Source organism: Triticum dicoccoides, chromosome 3B, assembly GCF_002162155.2.
Source record: "Triticum dicoccoides isolate Atlit2015 ecotype Zavitan chromosome 3B, WEW_v2.0, whole genome shotgun sequence".
NCBI lineage: Eukaryota > Viridiplantae > Streptophyta > Magnoliopsida > Poales > Poaceae > Triticum > Triticum dicoccoides.
In genome coordinates, this window is record NC_041385.1 from 763,623,160 (window position 1) to 763,639,867 (window position 16,708).

General features: G+C 42.4%; 1 protein-coding gene across 1 annotated transcript; it reads right to left on the bottom strand.

Annotated features, from left to right (window-relative positions):
• Positions 1-2,196: 2,196 nt before the first annotated feature.
• On the bottom strand, positions 2,197-4,903 carry LOC119282105 (very-long-chain 3-oxoacyl-CoA reductase 1-like). The gene is made up of 4 exons (XM_037562440.1): positions 4,512-4,903; positions 3,420-3,708; positions 3,085-3,154; positions 2,197-2,701 (listed from the first exon to the last, which is right to left on the bottom strand). Exons 1-4 carry the CDS (start codon positions 4,900-4,902, stop codon positions 2,375-2,377), a joined length of 1,077 nt encoding a protein of 358 aa, XP_037418337.1. The 5' UTR covers position 4,903; the 3' UTR covers positions 2,197-2,374.
• Between the last annotated feature and the right edge of the window lie 11,805 nt (positions 4,904-16,708).

The following is a 16,708-nucleotide window of genomic DNA, read 5'->3' on the forward strand; positions in this document are numbered from 1 at the left end:
ATGCATCGCACACTTCACCAGCTTCGCTCATGGAAGACAAATTCATTTCAAAATAACCATAAGATCCACAAGGCTGCAGAACTAACCAGATTAATAGCATCACATCATTTTTTTAATTTTCTAGAAGGAAAGCAGAGAATGGAAGGAACTAGGCACAAGAATGTTAACACTCTCTACCACCACAGCCCAAATATGTTGAGCAACAATACAATAAAAAAATAGGTACCTGTTGGATACTTTCAGGTTAATCACAAAAGTCATAAGAAACATCTTCAACATTTCTGTGTTTAGCCAAGTTATCTCGAGCAAGGCTTTTGTTATGGATAGTAAGCCACAAAAACACATGGATAGTTTTAGCCCATGGTGTATTTGGTTTATCAATGGTGTACTTAAAGAACATGAGTTTTTTCAGTCATTATTCATATCATCAAAAAATCCTTTACTCCAGGAAGCCAACAGAGCCATATTAAAATCTCTAAGATTGGGGACCCACAAAGTGGACAAGCCGCCAATTATTTAAATGACATTTGTGCTCCACTCCCAAATTTCCCCAGAAAAATGAGACATTTGGGAGGCGATGGCATCAATTGCCCACTTAGGAAATTTCATCATAGACATCAAATAAATAGAAATGCTAGCAATACAAGTAGTAAGTAAAACAAGTTTGCCCCTATAAGACACATTTCTCCCCAACCATCTTGCAATATATTTGTTTATAATTTTATCAATAATAAGATGAATTTCGTCCCTCCTATGTTATTTATAGTACAGGGGAACTCCCAAATATTTAAAGGAGAAATCCCCAATCTATCAGCAAACATTCTCAACAAATCCTCTAGACATTTCCTCCACAACATGGATAATATGCAGATCACTTTTATGAAAGTTAATTTTAAAACAGAAAGTTTCTCAAAGCAAGTTATGATCCATTTCAAATTCCTGGCATTTTCAACAAATGAATCAAGAAACATGATAGTGTCATCAGCATACTACAAACTGACTACACCTCCAGGAATCACATGTGGCAGAAACCAAGCAATCAAATTATGATTAACAACTTTTATAAGCATCTTAGAGAAAACATCAGCCACCAAATTAGAGACTGGGGGGAGAAGGGATCACCTTGCTTCATTCCATTCCCCCCAACAAAATGAGGCCCATTAGTATCATTAATCCTAACACAAAGGAACCTTGATGTAGAGAATTACGTACCCAGCCAATCCATTTACTACCAAAACCTCTACATTTGAGCATTCCACAAGGAAATCCCAACTAACCCTATCATATGCTTTTTCATAATCAAGCTTCACAACGGAACCACTAGTCCTAGCTTTATGAGTTTCATGAATCACTTTACGAGCCATAACTACACTCTCCAAAATGAACTTACCAGTAATAAAAGTAGTTTGACTTTGAGAAACAATTCTGCCACAAATAGGCTAATTGTCATAGCCTTAGTAAAAATCTAAACAACATAGTTACTCAAACTAATAGGTCTGAAATGCTTCATATCCTTAGCATTAGACACTTTAGGGATAGGAGTAATAATAGCAAAGTTCAGACGAAATACATCAAGGTTACCATTTTGAAAATTTCTTAATAGCCACATAAAGCCATTTTATCCAGAGATCCCAGAATGTTTGGTAGAAAATAAATGAAAGTCCATCAGGGCCAGGGGCATCACCAACATATGAGCTCATAATAGCGGCTTTTATCTTTTCCTCAGAAAAGGATCTTTCCAGAGTAGCATTTTCTTCTGCAGTAACTAACTCATTTTCAGACAAAAAATCAGTCTCTAAGTGAATATCAAGTTTTGGTTCAAAAGAAAACATGTTTTTTTTTTGCAAAAAGAAGAAGTAGCTACTTCCAACATATCAGAAGTGTAAGTAACAGCGCCATCGGGTCCATTTAGCTTGGTCAAATGATTCTTACGATGTATATAGTTAGCAAGGGCGTGGAAATAAGCATTATTGCGGTCTCCCCCTCTATGATTTTTCTATCTCTGGATCTTTGCCATAAGGCAGTTTCCTCTTTCATCCAGACTTCACCCAGTTCAGCCTTAATAATATTCATCCTCTCATAGTCAGAGGCTGACAGAGGGTCAGTTTCAGACAGGACATCCAAAATATCAAACTCCATAAGGAGGAATTTTTGTTGTATATCGACGTGTACTATTCAAAGTATAGTGACCTTGAAAACAATCGACATACAATATATAGTTTCACAAACAAGTCACATACTAGTTGATATATATCAGTGATAATGATCGTGGACAATATTAATAAATAATGATTGCCTCTAAGACATACATTTCCAACGAATACAAGGAAGATATGTGTACATACACACCAGCAAATGATGCAGGACAAACTTCTTAGACTTGTTTGCAAGGCATACATCCATTGTTGATGACGTTTGGCCTTGATGCTCTCATCGTCCTGAGGCGCTGGAAACGAACTCTATGCCATAGGTTCAGCCGAAGGCACAACTCATCAAGCATCCAGTCGGGCACAGCATGGCACATGCACCACTCGAGCCGGTGGCCCAGGTTAGGCATGCAGAGCGGGCCATGCCCGATCCAACACACCGCTGCTCTGGCATACTCGTCCGATGTCGGCATGATTAGCCGGGACAAGAGGCTTCGTCGCTTGCGGGATGCCGCCACCCCCAACGTCATGTTGGTCTCCACAAACAACGGCACCTGTAGTTGCACGACAAATGCCATGATATTAATTTTGATCCACTCAACGATGATTGTGTTGCGTCTAAATCGATCCATCACGACATACTTAGCAAGCTTTTATAGATTCTACTAGCTGATAAATGTTTGTAGATTTTAAATCGAATTGCTATTTTATCTACATAAAGTGCTTGTATTTTTGGATTAACTTGCTCATATGCAACTCGCTTGTATTACTACGATTCAACAAGACTCTTATATAGGAATGGACACGTATTACACTTTTGAAACATTCAATAGTAATGATAGATTTGGGCGGATGGTTGTAAGGAATACATAGAAACAAACATGAATTGCCAGTATGCATTTTCATTCTAATATTATAGTAGGCCCCACGTACGAACCTGACATTGTACATCGATTCCTTTGCCCCTATACTCAACGTGAAGGCTCCTGGACAACTGAGCAACGTACCTGAAATGTACATTTATTGAACTCAGAAAATGTTGTGGTATATCACAGATATATCAACTGAAAAAGACAGAAGAGTTGTACTAGGTGGTAGTATATACTTCCTCCGTTTCTAAATATTTGTATTTTTAAAGATTTCAAATGGACTATTACATACGGATGTATACAGACATATTTTAGAGTGTGGATTTACTCATTTTGCTCCGTATGTAGCCACTTGTTGAAATCTCTAGAAAAACAAATATTTAAAAACGAAGGGAGTATATACCGTTTGGACGCGGCGTAGATGGAAAGTAGCGGGAACGACGGGATGGCCAGGGTTGTCCCGGAGCCGATGTTGACAATGGCACCCCTGCCCCGCTCCACCATCCCCGGCAGCACCGCCGCCGTCACCTCAGTCAGAGCCCACAAGTTCACCCGGATCATCCTCACCCAGGCCTCCACGTCCGCCTCGTGCAGATACACCGCGCAGGGCTTCGCTAGGCCGGCATTGTTTACTAGCACCCCGACGTCGAGCCCTGCCACCGCATGCCGGAGCAGCCGCAACGCCTCGTCACCTGCCAAATATATACGATCAGTAAATATAACTAGCATGCAGCTCGTGTCTTGTACATCCATCACCTTAATCTTCTCGAAATTTCATGCATTTCGACAGTCAGCGGAACACTAAAATTTAACATAAAATATTTTGGTACATTTGAACGTGCCGAGTACAAAACCTATAAATCCTTAGATTACCCATAATAGAAGTAACATAGATGGTAACATCACACACATCTAAGCAAAAAATAGATGATGTGACAAGTAATTAATGAAGAAAGAAAGTCATGTGGTAACATAGCTAGTTACTAGTAGTATGAGTAACATCACAAATATCAAGACAACATGAGTCTACAACCTAATAAATAAAGTGTTGCATGACACCATACATATGTCACTCTCCATTATATAGAGGTAGTAATATAAATTAGTAACATATGTAAGGTACTACTCTAAATTACACCCCACTGTGGCTAGTTTATATAATCGAGGATGTTGCCTGCCAGGGTGGTTAGCCTTCTATTTCCTAGCTACTAGGGGTCAATACTTTTTCTTCAATTTCACTTTTATTAAGATGGCTAGAGTGGGCTAACAACTGGGACAGAGCAGGCTCTGGGAAATACTTGTAGTGTCCATTAGTTTTGGGTTGCTTTAATAGTATACTTTCTCATATCCATTAGCTTGAACTTCAATTTTTTCAAATTCAAATGAAATCTGTTCAATTTGTTTAAAATAATTTCCCAAGTTTCGGAACTTCATTGGACTCGTCAGCCAGCAAAACTTTAGCCAAACGGAAAATAAATTCCTTAGCCTTAATTACCTTGAGGCGTGGCGATGAGGGCGAGGTCGACCACGACGGTCTTGGTTTGCACGGCGTAGGTGCAAGAGATGGTGTCGGAGATGTCCTGGAGCTTGGCAGGGTCGCGGCCGACGAGGACGAGGTTGAGGCCGCGTTGGGCGAGGGCGAGGGCGACGGAGCGGCCCATGCCGGACGTGGGGCCGGTTACCACGGCCCAGGCGCCGTAGCGGTGGCAGAGGTCAGTGGGGCGGCGCAGCAGCAAGACCAGGTGGGAGAGGATGCGGAAGGCGACGGCGGCGACGTGCAGAGCGCCAAGGATGGCGAGCGAGGCGAACCATGCCGGCTCCTGCGGCTGCCGGAAGAGGAGAGCCCCCATCTCCAATCTCTTTTTTCTCTCTCGCAGATAAAACATCTAATACTACGACCGATCCATGTCTTCTGTAGTACGTATTAAACATCTCAGTGCACTAGTAGGTCGATCCGGACTTAATGGAAACTACAGTGAACTAGCAGATCGATCTGTATCAGTTAATGGAAACTACAGTACACTACAATCAATGGAGGAGGACACAAAGAATAATCAACACTGTAGCAACGTGAGCTGTGCAGGTGGAAGCATGGTGCTCAGTGTGGTGTGTGTGCCACACAAAAGGAATCTCATCTTCGTTCTCCACCGTGTTCCAGGCTGACTATGGCCAACACTTGAAGCCGTTTACTGTGGTACTGAGGGGCTGTTTGGTTTCTAGCCACACCTTATCACACTTTTCCACACCTAACCGGGTTAGTTTGACCAAGTTAATTAGGTGTTTGGTTCTAGCCACACCTAAGGCAAGGATTTTTTTTATGAGCAGTGAGCCCCACATGTCATAGACACAAAAAGTGTGGCAAAATTCTCTTAGGCAAGCCAAAGTATGGCTAACAATTTGAGCAACTCAACTAAGGCAAGTGTGGCAAAACCATGTGGCAATATATGGGAAAGATAGTCACAATCCAAACAGCCCCTAAATGTCTTTGACCTGGTTCGCCCAACCCTATTTACTGTGGGACTAAATGCCTTCTCGATCTGGCTCGCCCAACCGTATGTTAAAGGCTAATGTTCATTTTTCTATAAAATGTGAAGAATAGGAAGAATTCTTTCATAGGAATAGGCTCTAAAGGGATTTTTCCTACAGAAGTCCTATCCTATGAAATTCCTACAAGATTCCTCTAAACCAAAGGAGGCCTAATGTTTTTTTATAGGGATTCCTGGGGTCTGGTGAGTCGCTGGATCTCGATTAAGAAGGGGGACGTAGATCTACCTTTCTTGATTGTCAAGGTGTCTGAATAAAGGTAGGTGGAATATTTGTCTTCTAACTGTGAATACATTCCATGGCTTGCTATCTCAAATACAAACTACCATGTTTGCTGCAATTACCCATGTTGCAACTACCGCCCGTATTTTTGCTTCAGTTATCCATGTTGCAACTTGGTAACTTCGGAGCACCAAACAAGTCGCCCATACACCTGACAAAGATAAGTTTTCTTATCCAATGACAATGTGTGAGTAGTACGGTAACTCACACTTTAGGCATTGATAACTTATAAGCTCGAAAATTTGTCGTAAAAACATTCTAAATGATATTTTAAACTAGTAACTACTCCAGTTGTTAGAAAATATATAATGCGTGGTTTTAGCACGGTGTTTGATGCACGACTTTGACCACTAATGTGCACTAAATGATATGTATTGAGAATTATAAATGGCATTGTTGCATTCGTCTTGCAAAATTATTCCACTTGTTATGTATTTATACTAAATTTGTGCATATATTAAAAATACAGATCATAGTTAAAATTGTAAGTCTTTAACAGCGAAAATCAATGGTGTCTTATATTTTGGGATGGATGGGAGTATTTATGAGTTTTCGAAGCCGATTGCGTGTGATTCACACAATACTAGGTGATAATTTATGAGCTCGAAAAAATTCGCAAAAATATTTCAAATGACATATAATTTTGAAGCTAGAATTACAGATGATTAGCCTACTAAATCACATATTCTACCTTGTGAATTTTCAACCCGCAAAAATTATATCAGAAATATCTAATTTCAAAGGTCCTGTCCCGATGAATCTAGTGGTGAAAACATATCTTTAAGCAGATTGGTCATTCAAGAGATAAAATATTCTAATTTTTCAAATAGGAACAAATCTTGAACTTTTTTGTCCTCAACTCCATGCATGCAGTGTAATGCTCTTATTTTTCCTATCTCACCCTAGATACACATGAAGATGGCATATGTGAAGAGTGCCCATCACAAAGTCTCTTGAGCAAAGGAGATCGTTGTAACACATTGATGTCATTGCACGAACTTGACGTGCCAAAGAAAGTATGCCAAATCCACAAGTCCTTCGATGTCAGTACTTCAAGTATGATGGTGGCTTATTTGACGTGGCCTTGGTATTGCCCATACAAATCTTTTGGGCAGTTCTTCCATTGCTGGTGCATGCAATCAACTGAACCTGACATACCTGCGAATCCTCTTGATGCTTCAATTGCCAACAGCTTTTATGTGTCTTCCACAGTTGGCTCACTTAGGTACTCTGGTCCGAACAACTTCACAACAGTGTGTGCAAATTGCACCGTGGTGTCCGGGACTGTTTTCTCTCCCATCCCGTTTTCAGCATCAATTGCATCCGCTGATTTACCATAAATAAGCATCCTGAGAGCAGCCGTGCATTCTGCGGAGCAGAGAAGTAAAGTTTTGCCAATAATCGTTCCTCACCTTGAAGTTGTCATCAGCCTTCTTCACGACTTCCACCACCCACAAGAACAAATTTTTGCTCATTCAGTAGCGACGACAAAAGAAACTTTCAGGGAATGTTGGGTCCGTTGTGAAGTAGTCCGTGTAGAAAATCCGTGCACTGGCAATCCTATCACGGGGAATAACTCTCCAGCTCTTGATGGAACCCTTCAAGTGGAGGATGTGCTCCTTTGCCTTCTCCAACACCTCTTGGATGATCATCATCATCATCATCATTTCAGCATCCTCATCGTCCAGATCTATTGAGATGATGAATTGCTGCATATGAATTCGTCAAGGTCTAAGTTTCCACAACCATCATTCCATGACGAATCCATTGGTGAACTAGAAGTAATAACCGAAAGAATAAAACCGGCTCAGAAATTTCATCAAACACATAAAAGCGTGAGGTGTATATATGGAGGAGTTGTACGTTCCGGGCGGTGTCTGGTGGCAGCGACCTTGACCGGTTGCGGCTTGGTCGATGGCAGTGTGGGTTGGGGAGTCCGGTGGCGAAGCCCTAGGTAGGCAATGTCAGAGGAGCAATGATGGTAGAGGAACTCCTTGTTGGGTTTCGTAGTAATTTCAAAAATTTTCCTACGCGCACACAGGATTATGTGATGCATAGCAACGAGAGGAGAGTGTTGTCTACGTACCCAACGCAGACCGACTGCGGAAGCGATGACACGACGTAGAGGAAGTAGTCGTACGTCTTCACGATCCAACCGATCAAGCACCGAAACTACGGCACCTCCGAGTTCGAGCACACGTTCAGCTCGATGACGATCCCCGGACTCCGATCCAGCAAAGTGTCGGGAAAGAGTTTCGTCAGCACGACGGCGTGGTGACGATCTTGATGAATTACAGTAGCAGGGCTTCGCCTAAACTCCGCTACAGTATTATCGAGGAATATGGTGGCAGGGGGCACCGCACACGGCTAAGGAATCGATCACGTGGATCAACTTGTGTCAACTTGTGTGTTTAGAGGTGCCCCTGCCTCCGTATATAAAGGAGCCAAGGGGGGAGGAGGCGCCGGCCAGGAGGAGGTGGCGCAGGAGGAGTCCTACTCCTACCGGGAGTAGGACTCCCCCCCCCCAATCCTATTCCAACTAGGATTCCCAAGGGGGAAAGAGGGAGAGGGGTGGCCGGCCACCTCTCCTAGTCCTACTAGGACTAGGGGAAGGGGGGAGGCGCGCAGCCCCCTTGGGCTGCCCCTTTCTCCTTTCCACTAAGGCCCATGATGGCCCATATGGCTCCCGGGGGGTTCCGGTAACCTCCCGGTAACCCGGTAAAATCCCGATTTCACCCGGAACACTTCCGATGTCCAAACATAGACTTCCAATATATCAATCTTTATGTCTCGACCATTTCGAGACTCCTCGTCATGTCCGTGATCACATCCGGGACTCCGAACAACCTTCGGTACATCAAAATGCATAAACTCATAATATAACTGTCATCGTAACCTTAAGCGTGCGGACCTTACGGGTTCGAGAACAATGTAGACATGACCGAGACACGTCTCCGGTCAATAACCAATAGCGGGACCTGGATGCCCATATTGGCTCCTACATATTCTACGAAGATCTTTATCGGTCAGACCGCATAACAACATACGTTGTTCCCTTTGTCATCGGTATGTTACTTGCCCGAGATTCGATCGTCGGTATCCAATACCTAGTTCAATCTCGTTACCGGCAAGTCTCTTTACTCGTTCCGTAATACATCATCTCACAACTAACATATTAGTTGTAATGCTTGCAAGGCTTATGTGATGTGTATTACCGAGAGGGCCCAGAGATACCTCTCCGACAATCGGAGTGACAAATCCTAATCTCGAAATACGCCAACCCAACATCGACCATTGGAGACACCTGTAGTACTCCTTTATAATCACCCAATTACGTTGTGACGTTTGGTAGCACCCAAAGTGTTCCTTCGGCAAACGGGAGTTGCATAATCTCATAGTCATAGGAACATGTATAAGTCATGAAGAAAGCAATAGCAACATAATAAACGGTCAGGTGCTAAGCTAATGGAATGGGTCATGTCAATCAGATCATTCAACTAATGATGTGACCTCGTTAATCAAATAACAACTCATTGTTCATGGTCAGGAAACATAACCATCTTTGATTAACGAGCTAGTCAAGTAGAGGCATACTAGTGACACTCTGTTTGTCTATGTATTCACACATGTATTATGTTTCCGGTTAATACAATTCTAGCATGAATAATAAACATTTATCATGATATAAGGAAATAAATAATAACTTTATTATTGCCTCTAGGGCATATTTCCTTCAGTCTCCCACTTGCACTAGAGTCAATAATCTAGTTCACATCGCCATGTGATTTAACAGCAATAGTTCACATCACCATGTGATTAACACCCATAGTTCACATCGCTATGTGACTAACACCCAAAGTGTTTACTAGATTCAGTAATCTAGTTCACATCGCTATGTGATTAACACCCAAGGAGTACTAAGGTGTGATCATGTTTTGCTTGTGAGAGAATCTTAGTCAACGGGTATGTCATATACAGATCCGTAAGTATTTTGCGAATTCTATGTCTACAATGCTCTGCACGGAGCTACTCTAGCTAATTGCTCCCACTTTCAATATGTATCTAGATCAAGACTTAGAGTCATCTAGATTAGTGTCAAACTTGCATCGGCGTAACCTTTTACGACGAACCTTTTTCCATAATCGAGAAACATATCCTTATTCCACTAAGGACAATTTTGACCGCTCTCCAGTGATCTACTCCTAGATCACTATTGTACTCCCTTGCCAAACTCAGTGGTATGGCATACAATAGATCTGGTATACAGCATGGCATACTTTATAGAACCTATGACTGAGGCATAGGGAATGACTTTCATTCTCTTTCTATTTTCTGCCGTGGTCGGGCTTTGAGTCTTACTCAACTTAACACCTTGCAACACAGGCAAGAACTCCTTCTTTGACTGTTCCATTTTGAACTATTTCAAAAATTTATCAAGGTATGTATTCATTGAAAAAATCTTATCAAGCATCTTCATCTATCTATATAGATCTTGATGCTCAATGTGTAAGCAGCTTCACCAAGGTCTTTCTTTGAAAATCTTTTATTCAAGTATCCTTTCATGCTTTGCAGAATAATTCTACATTATTTCCGATCAACAATATGTCATTCACATATACTTATCAGAAATGTTGTAGTGCTCCCACTCACTTTCTTGTAAATACAGGCTTCACTGTAAGTCTGTACAATAACTATATGCTTTGATCAACTTATCAAAGCGTATATTCCAACTCCGAGATTCTTGCACCAGTCCATAAATGGATCGCTGGAGCTTGCACACTTTGTTAGCTCCCTTTGGATCGACAAAACCTTCCGGTTGCATCATATACAACTCTTCTTCCAGAAATCCATTCAGGAATGCAGTTTTGACATCCATCTGCCAAATTTTATAATCATAAAATGCGGCAATTGCTAACATGATTCGGACAGACTTTTAAGCATCGATACGAGTAAGAAAATCTCATCGTATTCAACACCTTGAACTTTGTCAAAAACCTTTTTCGACAAGTCTAGCTTTGTAGATAGTAACACTACTATCAACGTCCGTCTTCCTCTTGAAGATCCATTTATTCTTAATGACTCACCGATCATCGGGCAAGTCAATCAAAGTCTACACTTTGTTCTCATACATGGATCATATCTCAGATTTCATGGCCTCAAGCCATTTCGTGGAATCTGGGCTCATCATTGCTTCCTCATAGTTCGTAGGTTCATCATGGTCTAGTAACATGACTTCCAGAACATGATTACCGTACCACTCTGGTGCGGATCTTACTCTGGTTGATCTACGAGGTTTAGTAGTATCTTGATCTGAAGTTTCATGATCATTATCATTGGCTTCCTCACTAACTGGTGTAGGTGTCACTGAAACAGTTTTCTGTGATGAACTACTTTCCAGTAAGGGAGCAGGTACAGTTACCTCGTCAAGTTCTACTTTCCTCCCACTCACTTCTTTCGAGAGAAACTCCTTCTCTAGAAAGGATCCATTTTAGCAACGAATGTCTTGCCTTCGGATCTGTGATAGAAGGTGTACCCAACAATTTCCTTTGGGTATGAAGACGCACTTCTCCGATTTGGGTTCGAGCTTATCAGGATGAAACTTTTTCACATAAGCATCGCAGCCCCAAACTTTAAGAAACAACAGGTTAGGTTTACTGCTAAACCATAGTTCATACAGTGTCGTCTCAACGGATTTAGATGGTGCCCTATTTTAAAACGTGAATGCAGCTGTCTCTAATGCATAACCCCAAAACGATAGTGGTAAAGAGATATCATAGATCGCACCATATCAAATAAAGTGCGGTTACGACGTTCGGACACACCATAACGATGTGGTGTTCCAGGTGGCGTGAGCTGTGAAACTATTCCACATTGTTTTAATTGAAGACCAAACTCGTAACTCAAATATTTGTCTCCGCGATCAGATCGTAGAAACTTTATTTTCTTGTTACGATGATTTTTCCACTTCACTCTGAAATTCTTTGAACCTTTCAACTATTTCAGACTTATGTTTCATCAAGTAGATATACCCATATCTGCTCAAATCATCTTGTGAAGGTCAGAAAACAACGATGCTTGCCACGAGCAACAGCACTCATTGGATCGCATACATCGGTATGTATTATTTCCAACAAGTCAGTAACTCGTTCCATTGTTCTGAAGAACGGAGTTTTAGTCATCTTGCCCAAAAGGCACGGTTCGCAAGCATCAAATGATTCATAACCAAGTGATTCCGAAATTCCATCTTTATGGAGTTTCTTCATGCGCTTTACACCGATATGACCCAAACGGCAGTGCCACAAATAAGTTGCACTATCATTATTAACTTTGCATCTTTTGGCATCAATATTATGAATATGTGTATCACTACGATCGAGATCCAATGAACCATTTTCATTGGGTGTGTAACCATATAAGGTTTTATTCATGTAAATAGAACAACAGTTTATTCTCTTACTTAAATGAATAACCGTATTGCAATAAACATGATCAAATCATATTCATGCTCAACGCAAACACCAAATAACATTTATTTAGGTTCAACACTAATCCCGAAAGAATAGGGAGTGTGCGATGATGATCATATCAATCTTGAAACTACTTTCAACACATATCATCACTTCACCCTTAACTAGTTTCTGTTTATTCTGCAACTCCCGTTTCGAGTTACTACTCTTAGCAACTGAACCAGTACCAAATACCGAGGGGTTGCTATAAACACTAGTAAAGCACACATCAAACACCTGTATATCAAATATACCCTTTTTCACTTTGCCATCCTTCTTATCCACCAAATATTTAGGGTAGCTCTGCTTCCAGTGACCATTTCCTTTGCAGTGTAAGCACTCAGTTTCAGGCTTTGGTTCAGCTTTGGGCTTCTTCGTGGGAGTGACAACTTGCTTGTCAATCTACTTGAAGTTCCCCTTTCTTTCTCTTTGCCCTTTTCTTGAAACTAGTGATCTTGTCAACCATCAACACTTGATGCTCTTTCTTGATTTCTACCTTCGTTGATTTCAACATCACGAAGAGCTCGGGAATCATTTTCATCATCCCTTGCATACTATAGTTCATCACGAAGTTCTACTAACTTGGTGATGGTGACTAGAGAATTCTGTCAATCACTATCTTATCTGGAAGATTAACTCCCACTTGATTCAAGCGATTGAAGTACCCAGACAATCTGAGCACATGCTCACTAGTTGAGCGATTCTCCTCCATCTTTTAGCTATAGAACTTGTTGGAGACTTCGTATCTCTCAACTCGGGTATTTTCTTGAAATATTAACTTCAATTCCTGGAACATCTCATATGGTCCATGACGTTCAAAACGTCTTTGAAGTCCCGATTCTAAGCCGTTAAGCATGGTGCACTAAACTATCAAGTAGTCATCATATTGAGCTAGCCAGACGTTCATAACTTCTGCATCTGCTCCTGCAATAGGTCTGTCACCTAGCGGTGCATTAAGGACATAATTCTTCTGTGCAGTAATGAGGATTTAACCTCAGATCACGGATCAAATCCGCAACATTGCTACTAACATTTTTCAACACAATTTTCTCTAGGAACATATCAAAATAAACACAGGGAAGCAACAACGCGAGCTATTGATCTACAACATGATTTGCAAAATACTACCAGGACTAAGTTCATGATAAATTTAAGTTCAATTTAATCATATTACTTAAGAACTCCCACTTAGATAGACATCCCTCTAATCCTCTAAGTGATCACGTGATCCAAATTAACTAAACCATGTCCGATCATCACGTGAGATGGAGTAGTTTCATCGGTGAACATCATTATGTTGATCATATCTACTATATGATTCACGCTCGACCTTTCGGTCTCCGTGTTCCGAGGCCATATCTGCATATGCTAGGCTCGTCAAGTTTAACCTGAGTATTCTGCGTGCGCAACTGTTTTGCACCCGTTGTATTTGAACGTAGAGCCTATCACACCCGATCATCACGTGGTGTCTCAGCACGAAGAACTTTTGCAACGGTGCATACTCAGGGAGAAAACTTCTTGATAATTTAGTGAGAGATCATCTTATAATGCTACCGTCAATCAAAGCAAGATAAGATGCATAAAAAGATAAACATCACATGCAATCAATATAAGTGATATGATATGGCCATCATCATCTTGTGCTTGTGATCTCCATCTCCGAAGCACCGTCATGATCACCATCGTCACCGGCGCGACACCTTGATCTCCATCGTAGCATCGTTGTCGTCTCGCCAATCTTATGCTTCCACGACTATCACTACCGTAGTAATAAAGTAAAGCATTACATCGCGATTGCATTGCATACAATAAAGCGACAACCATATGGCTCCTGCCAGTTGCCGATAACTCGGTTACAAAACATGATCATCTCATACAATAAAATTCAGCATCATGCCTTGACCATATCACATCACAACATGCCCTGCAAAAACAAGTTAGACGTCCTCTACTTTGTTGTTGCATGTTTTACGTGGCTGCTACGGGCTTAAGTAAGAACCAATCTCACCTACGCATCAAAACCACAACGATAGTTTGTCAAATAGACTCCGTTTTAACCTTCGCAAGGACCGGGCGTAGCCATACTTGGTTCAACTAAAGTTGGAGAGGCAGTCGTCCGCAAGCCATCTCTGTGCAAAGCACGTCGAGGGAACCGGTCTCGCGTAAGCGTACGCGTAAGGTTGGTCCGGGTCGTCTCGTCCAACAATACCGCCGAACCAAAGTATGACATGCTGGTAGGCAGTATGACTTGTATCGTCCACAACTCACTTGTGTTCTACTCGTGCATATAACATCAACATAAATAACCTAGGCTCGGATGCCACTGTTGGGTTTCGTAGTAATTTCAAAAAATTTCCTACGCGCACACAGGATTATGTGATGCATAGCAACGAGAGGAGAGTGTTGTCTACGTACCCAACGCAGACCGACTGCGGAAGCGATGACACGACGTAGAGGAAGTAGTCGTACGTCTTCACGATCCAACCGATCAAGCACCGAAACTACGGCACCTCCGAGTTCGAGCACACGTTCAGCTCGATGACGATCCCCGGACTCCGATCCAGCAAAGTGTCGGGGAAGAGTTTCGTCAGCACGACGGCGTGGTGACGATCTTGATGAATTACAGTAGCAGGGCTTCGCCTAAACTCCGCTACAGTATTATCGAGGAATATGGTGGCAGGGGGCACCGCACACGGCTAAGGAATCGATCACGTGGATCAACTTGTGTCAACTTGTGTGTTTAGAGGTGCCCCTGCCTCCGTATATAAAGGAGCCAAGGGGGGAGGAGGCGCCGGCCAGGAGGAGGTGGCGCAGGAGGAGTCCTACTCCTACCGGGAGTAGGACTCCCCCCCCCCAATCCTATTCCAACTAGGATTCCCAAGGGGGAAAGAGGGAGAGGGGTGGCCGTCCACCTCTCCTAGTCCTACTAGGACTAGGGGAAGGGGGGAGGCGCGCAGCCCCCTTGGGCTGCCCCTTTCTCCTTTCCACTAAGGCCCATGATGGCCCATATGGCTCCCGGGGGGTTCCGGTAACCTCCCGATAACCCGGTAAAATCCCGATTTCACCCGGAACACTTCCGATGTCCAAACATAGGCTTCCAATATATCAATCTTTACGTCTCGACCATTTCGAGACTCCTCGTCATGTCCGTGATCACATCCGGGACTCCGAACAACCTTCGGTACATCAAAATGCATAAACTCATAATATAACTGTCATCGTAACCTTAAGCGTGCGGACCCTACGGGTTCGAGAACAATGTAGACATGACCAAGACACGTCTCCGGTCAATAACCAATAGCGGGACCTGGATGCCCATATTGGCTCCTACATATTCTACGAAGATCTTTATCGGTCAGACCGCATAACAACATACGTTGTTCCCTTTGTCATCGGTATGTTACTTGCCCGAGATTCGATCGTCGGTATCCAATACCTAGTTCAATCTCGTTACCGGCAAGTCTCTTTACTCGTTTCGTAATACATCATCTCACAACTAACATATTAGTTGTAATGCTTGCAAGGCTTATGTGATGTGTATTACCGAGAGGGCCCAGAGATACCTCTCCGACAATCAGAGTGACAAATCCTAATCTCGAAATACGCCAACCCAACATCGACCATTGGAGACACCTGTAGTACTCCTTTATAATCACCCATTTACGTTGTGACGTTTGGTAGTACCCAAAGTGTTCCTCCGGTAAACGGGAGTTGCATAATCTCATAGTCATAGCAACATGTATAAGTCATGAAGAAAGCAATAGCAACATACTAAACGATCGGGTGCTAAGCTAATGGAATGGGTCATGTCAATCAGATCATTCTACTAATGATGTGACCTCGTTAATCAAATAACAACTCATTGTTCATGGTTAGGAAACATAACCATCTTTGATTAATGAGCTAGCCAAGTAGAGGCATACTAGTGACACTCTGTTTGTCTATGTATTCACACATGTATTATGTTTCCGGTAAATACAATTCTAGCATGAATAATAAACATTTATCATGATTATAAGGAAATAAATAATAACTTTATTATTGCCTCTAGGGCATATTTCCTTCACTCCTGTAGTGGCTGTGCGGACAAGGACAAACAAAGAAGAGAATAGGGTTTGTTAGGCAAGAAGAGATGGGACGGACATGTTCGAATTGTCACGGGCCCTAGAGGTGGCATTGACTCGGTGCTCCGGCACGTCCGGACGTCCCATATCCGCCCCAGATATGGGTTGGATATGGGTAGTACTGGTAAGTCTAAAATCTGAGGAGCCTGGTTGGGTGGCATTTCTGCTTCCCGACAGTGACTGGGCAACCCGCTCGAACGCTTGGGGCGAATATGGGGTCTGGTTGTAGATGCTCT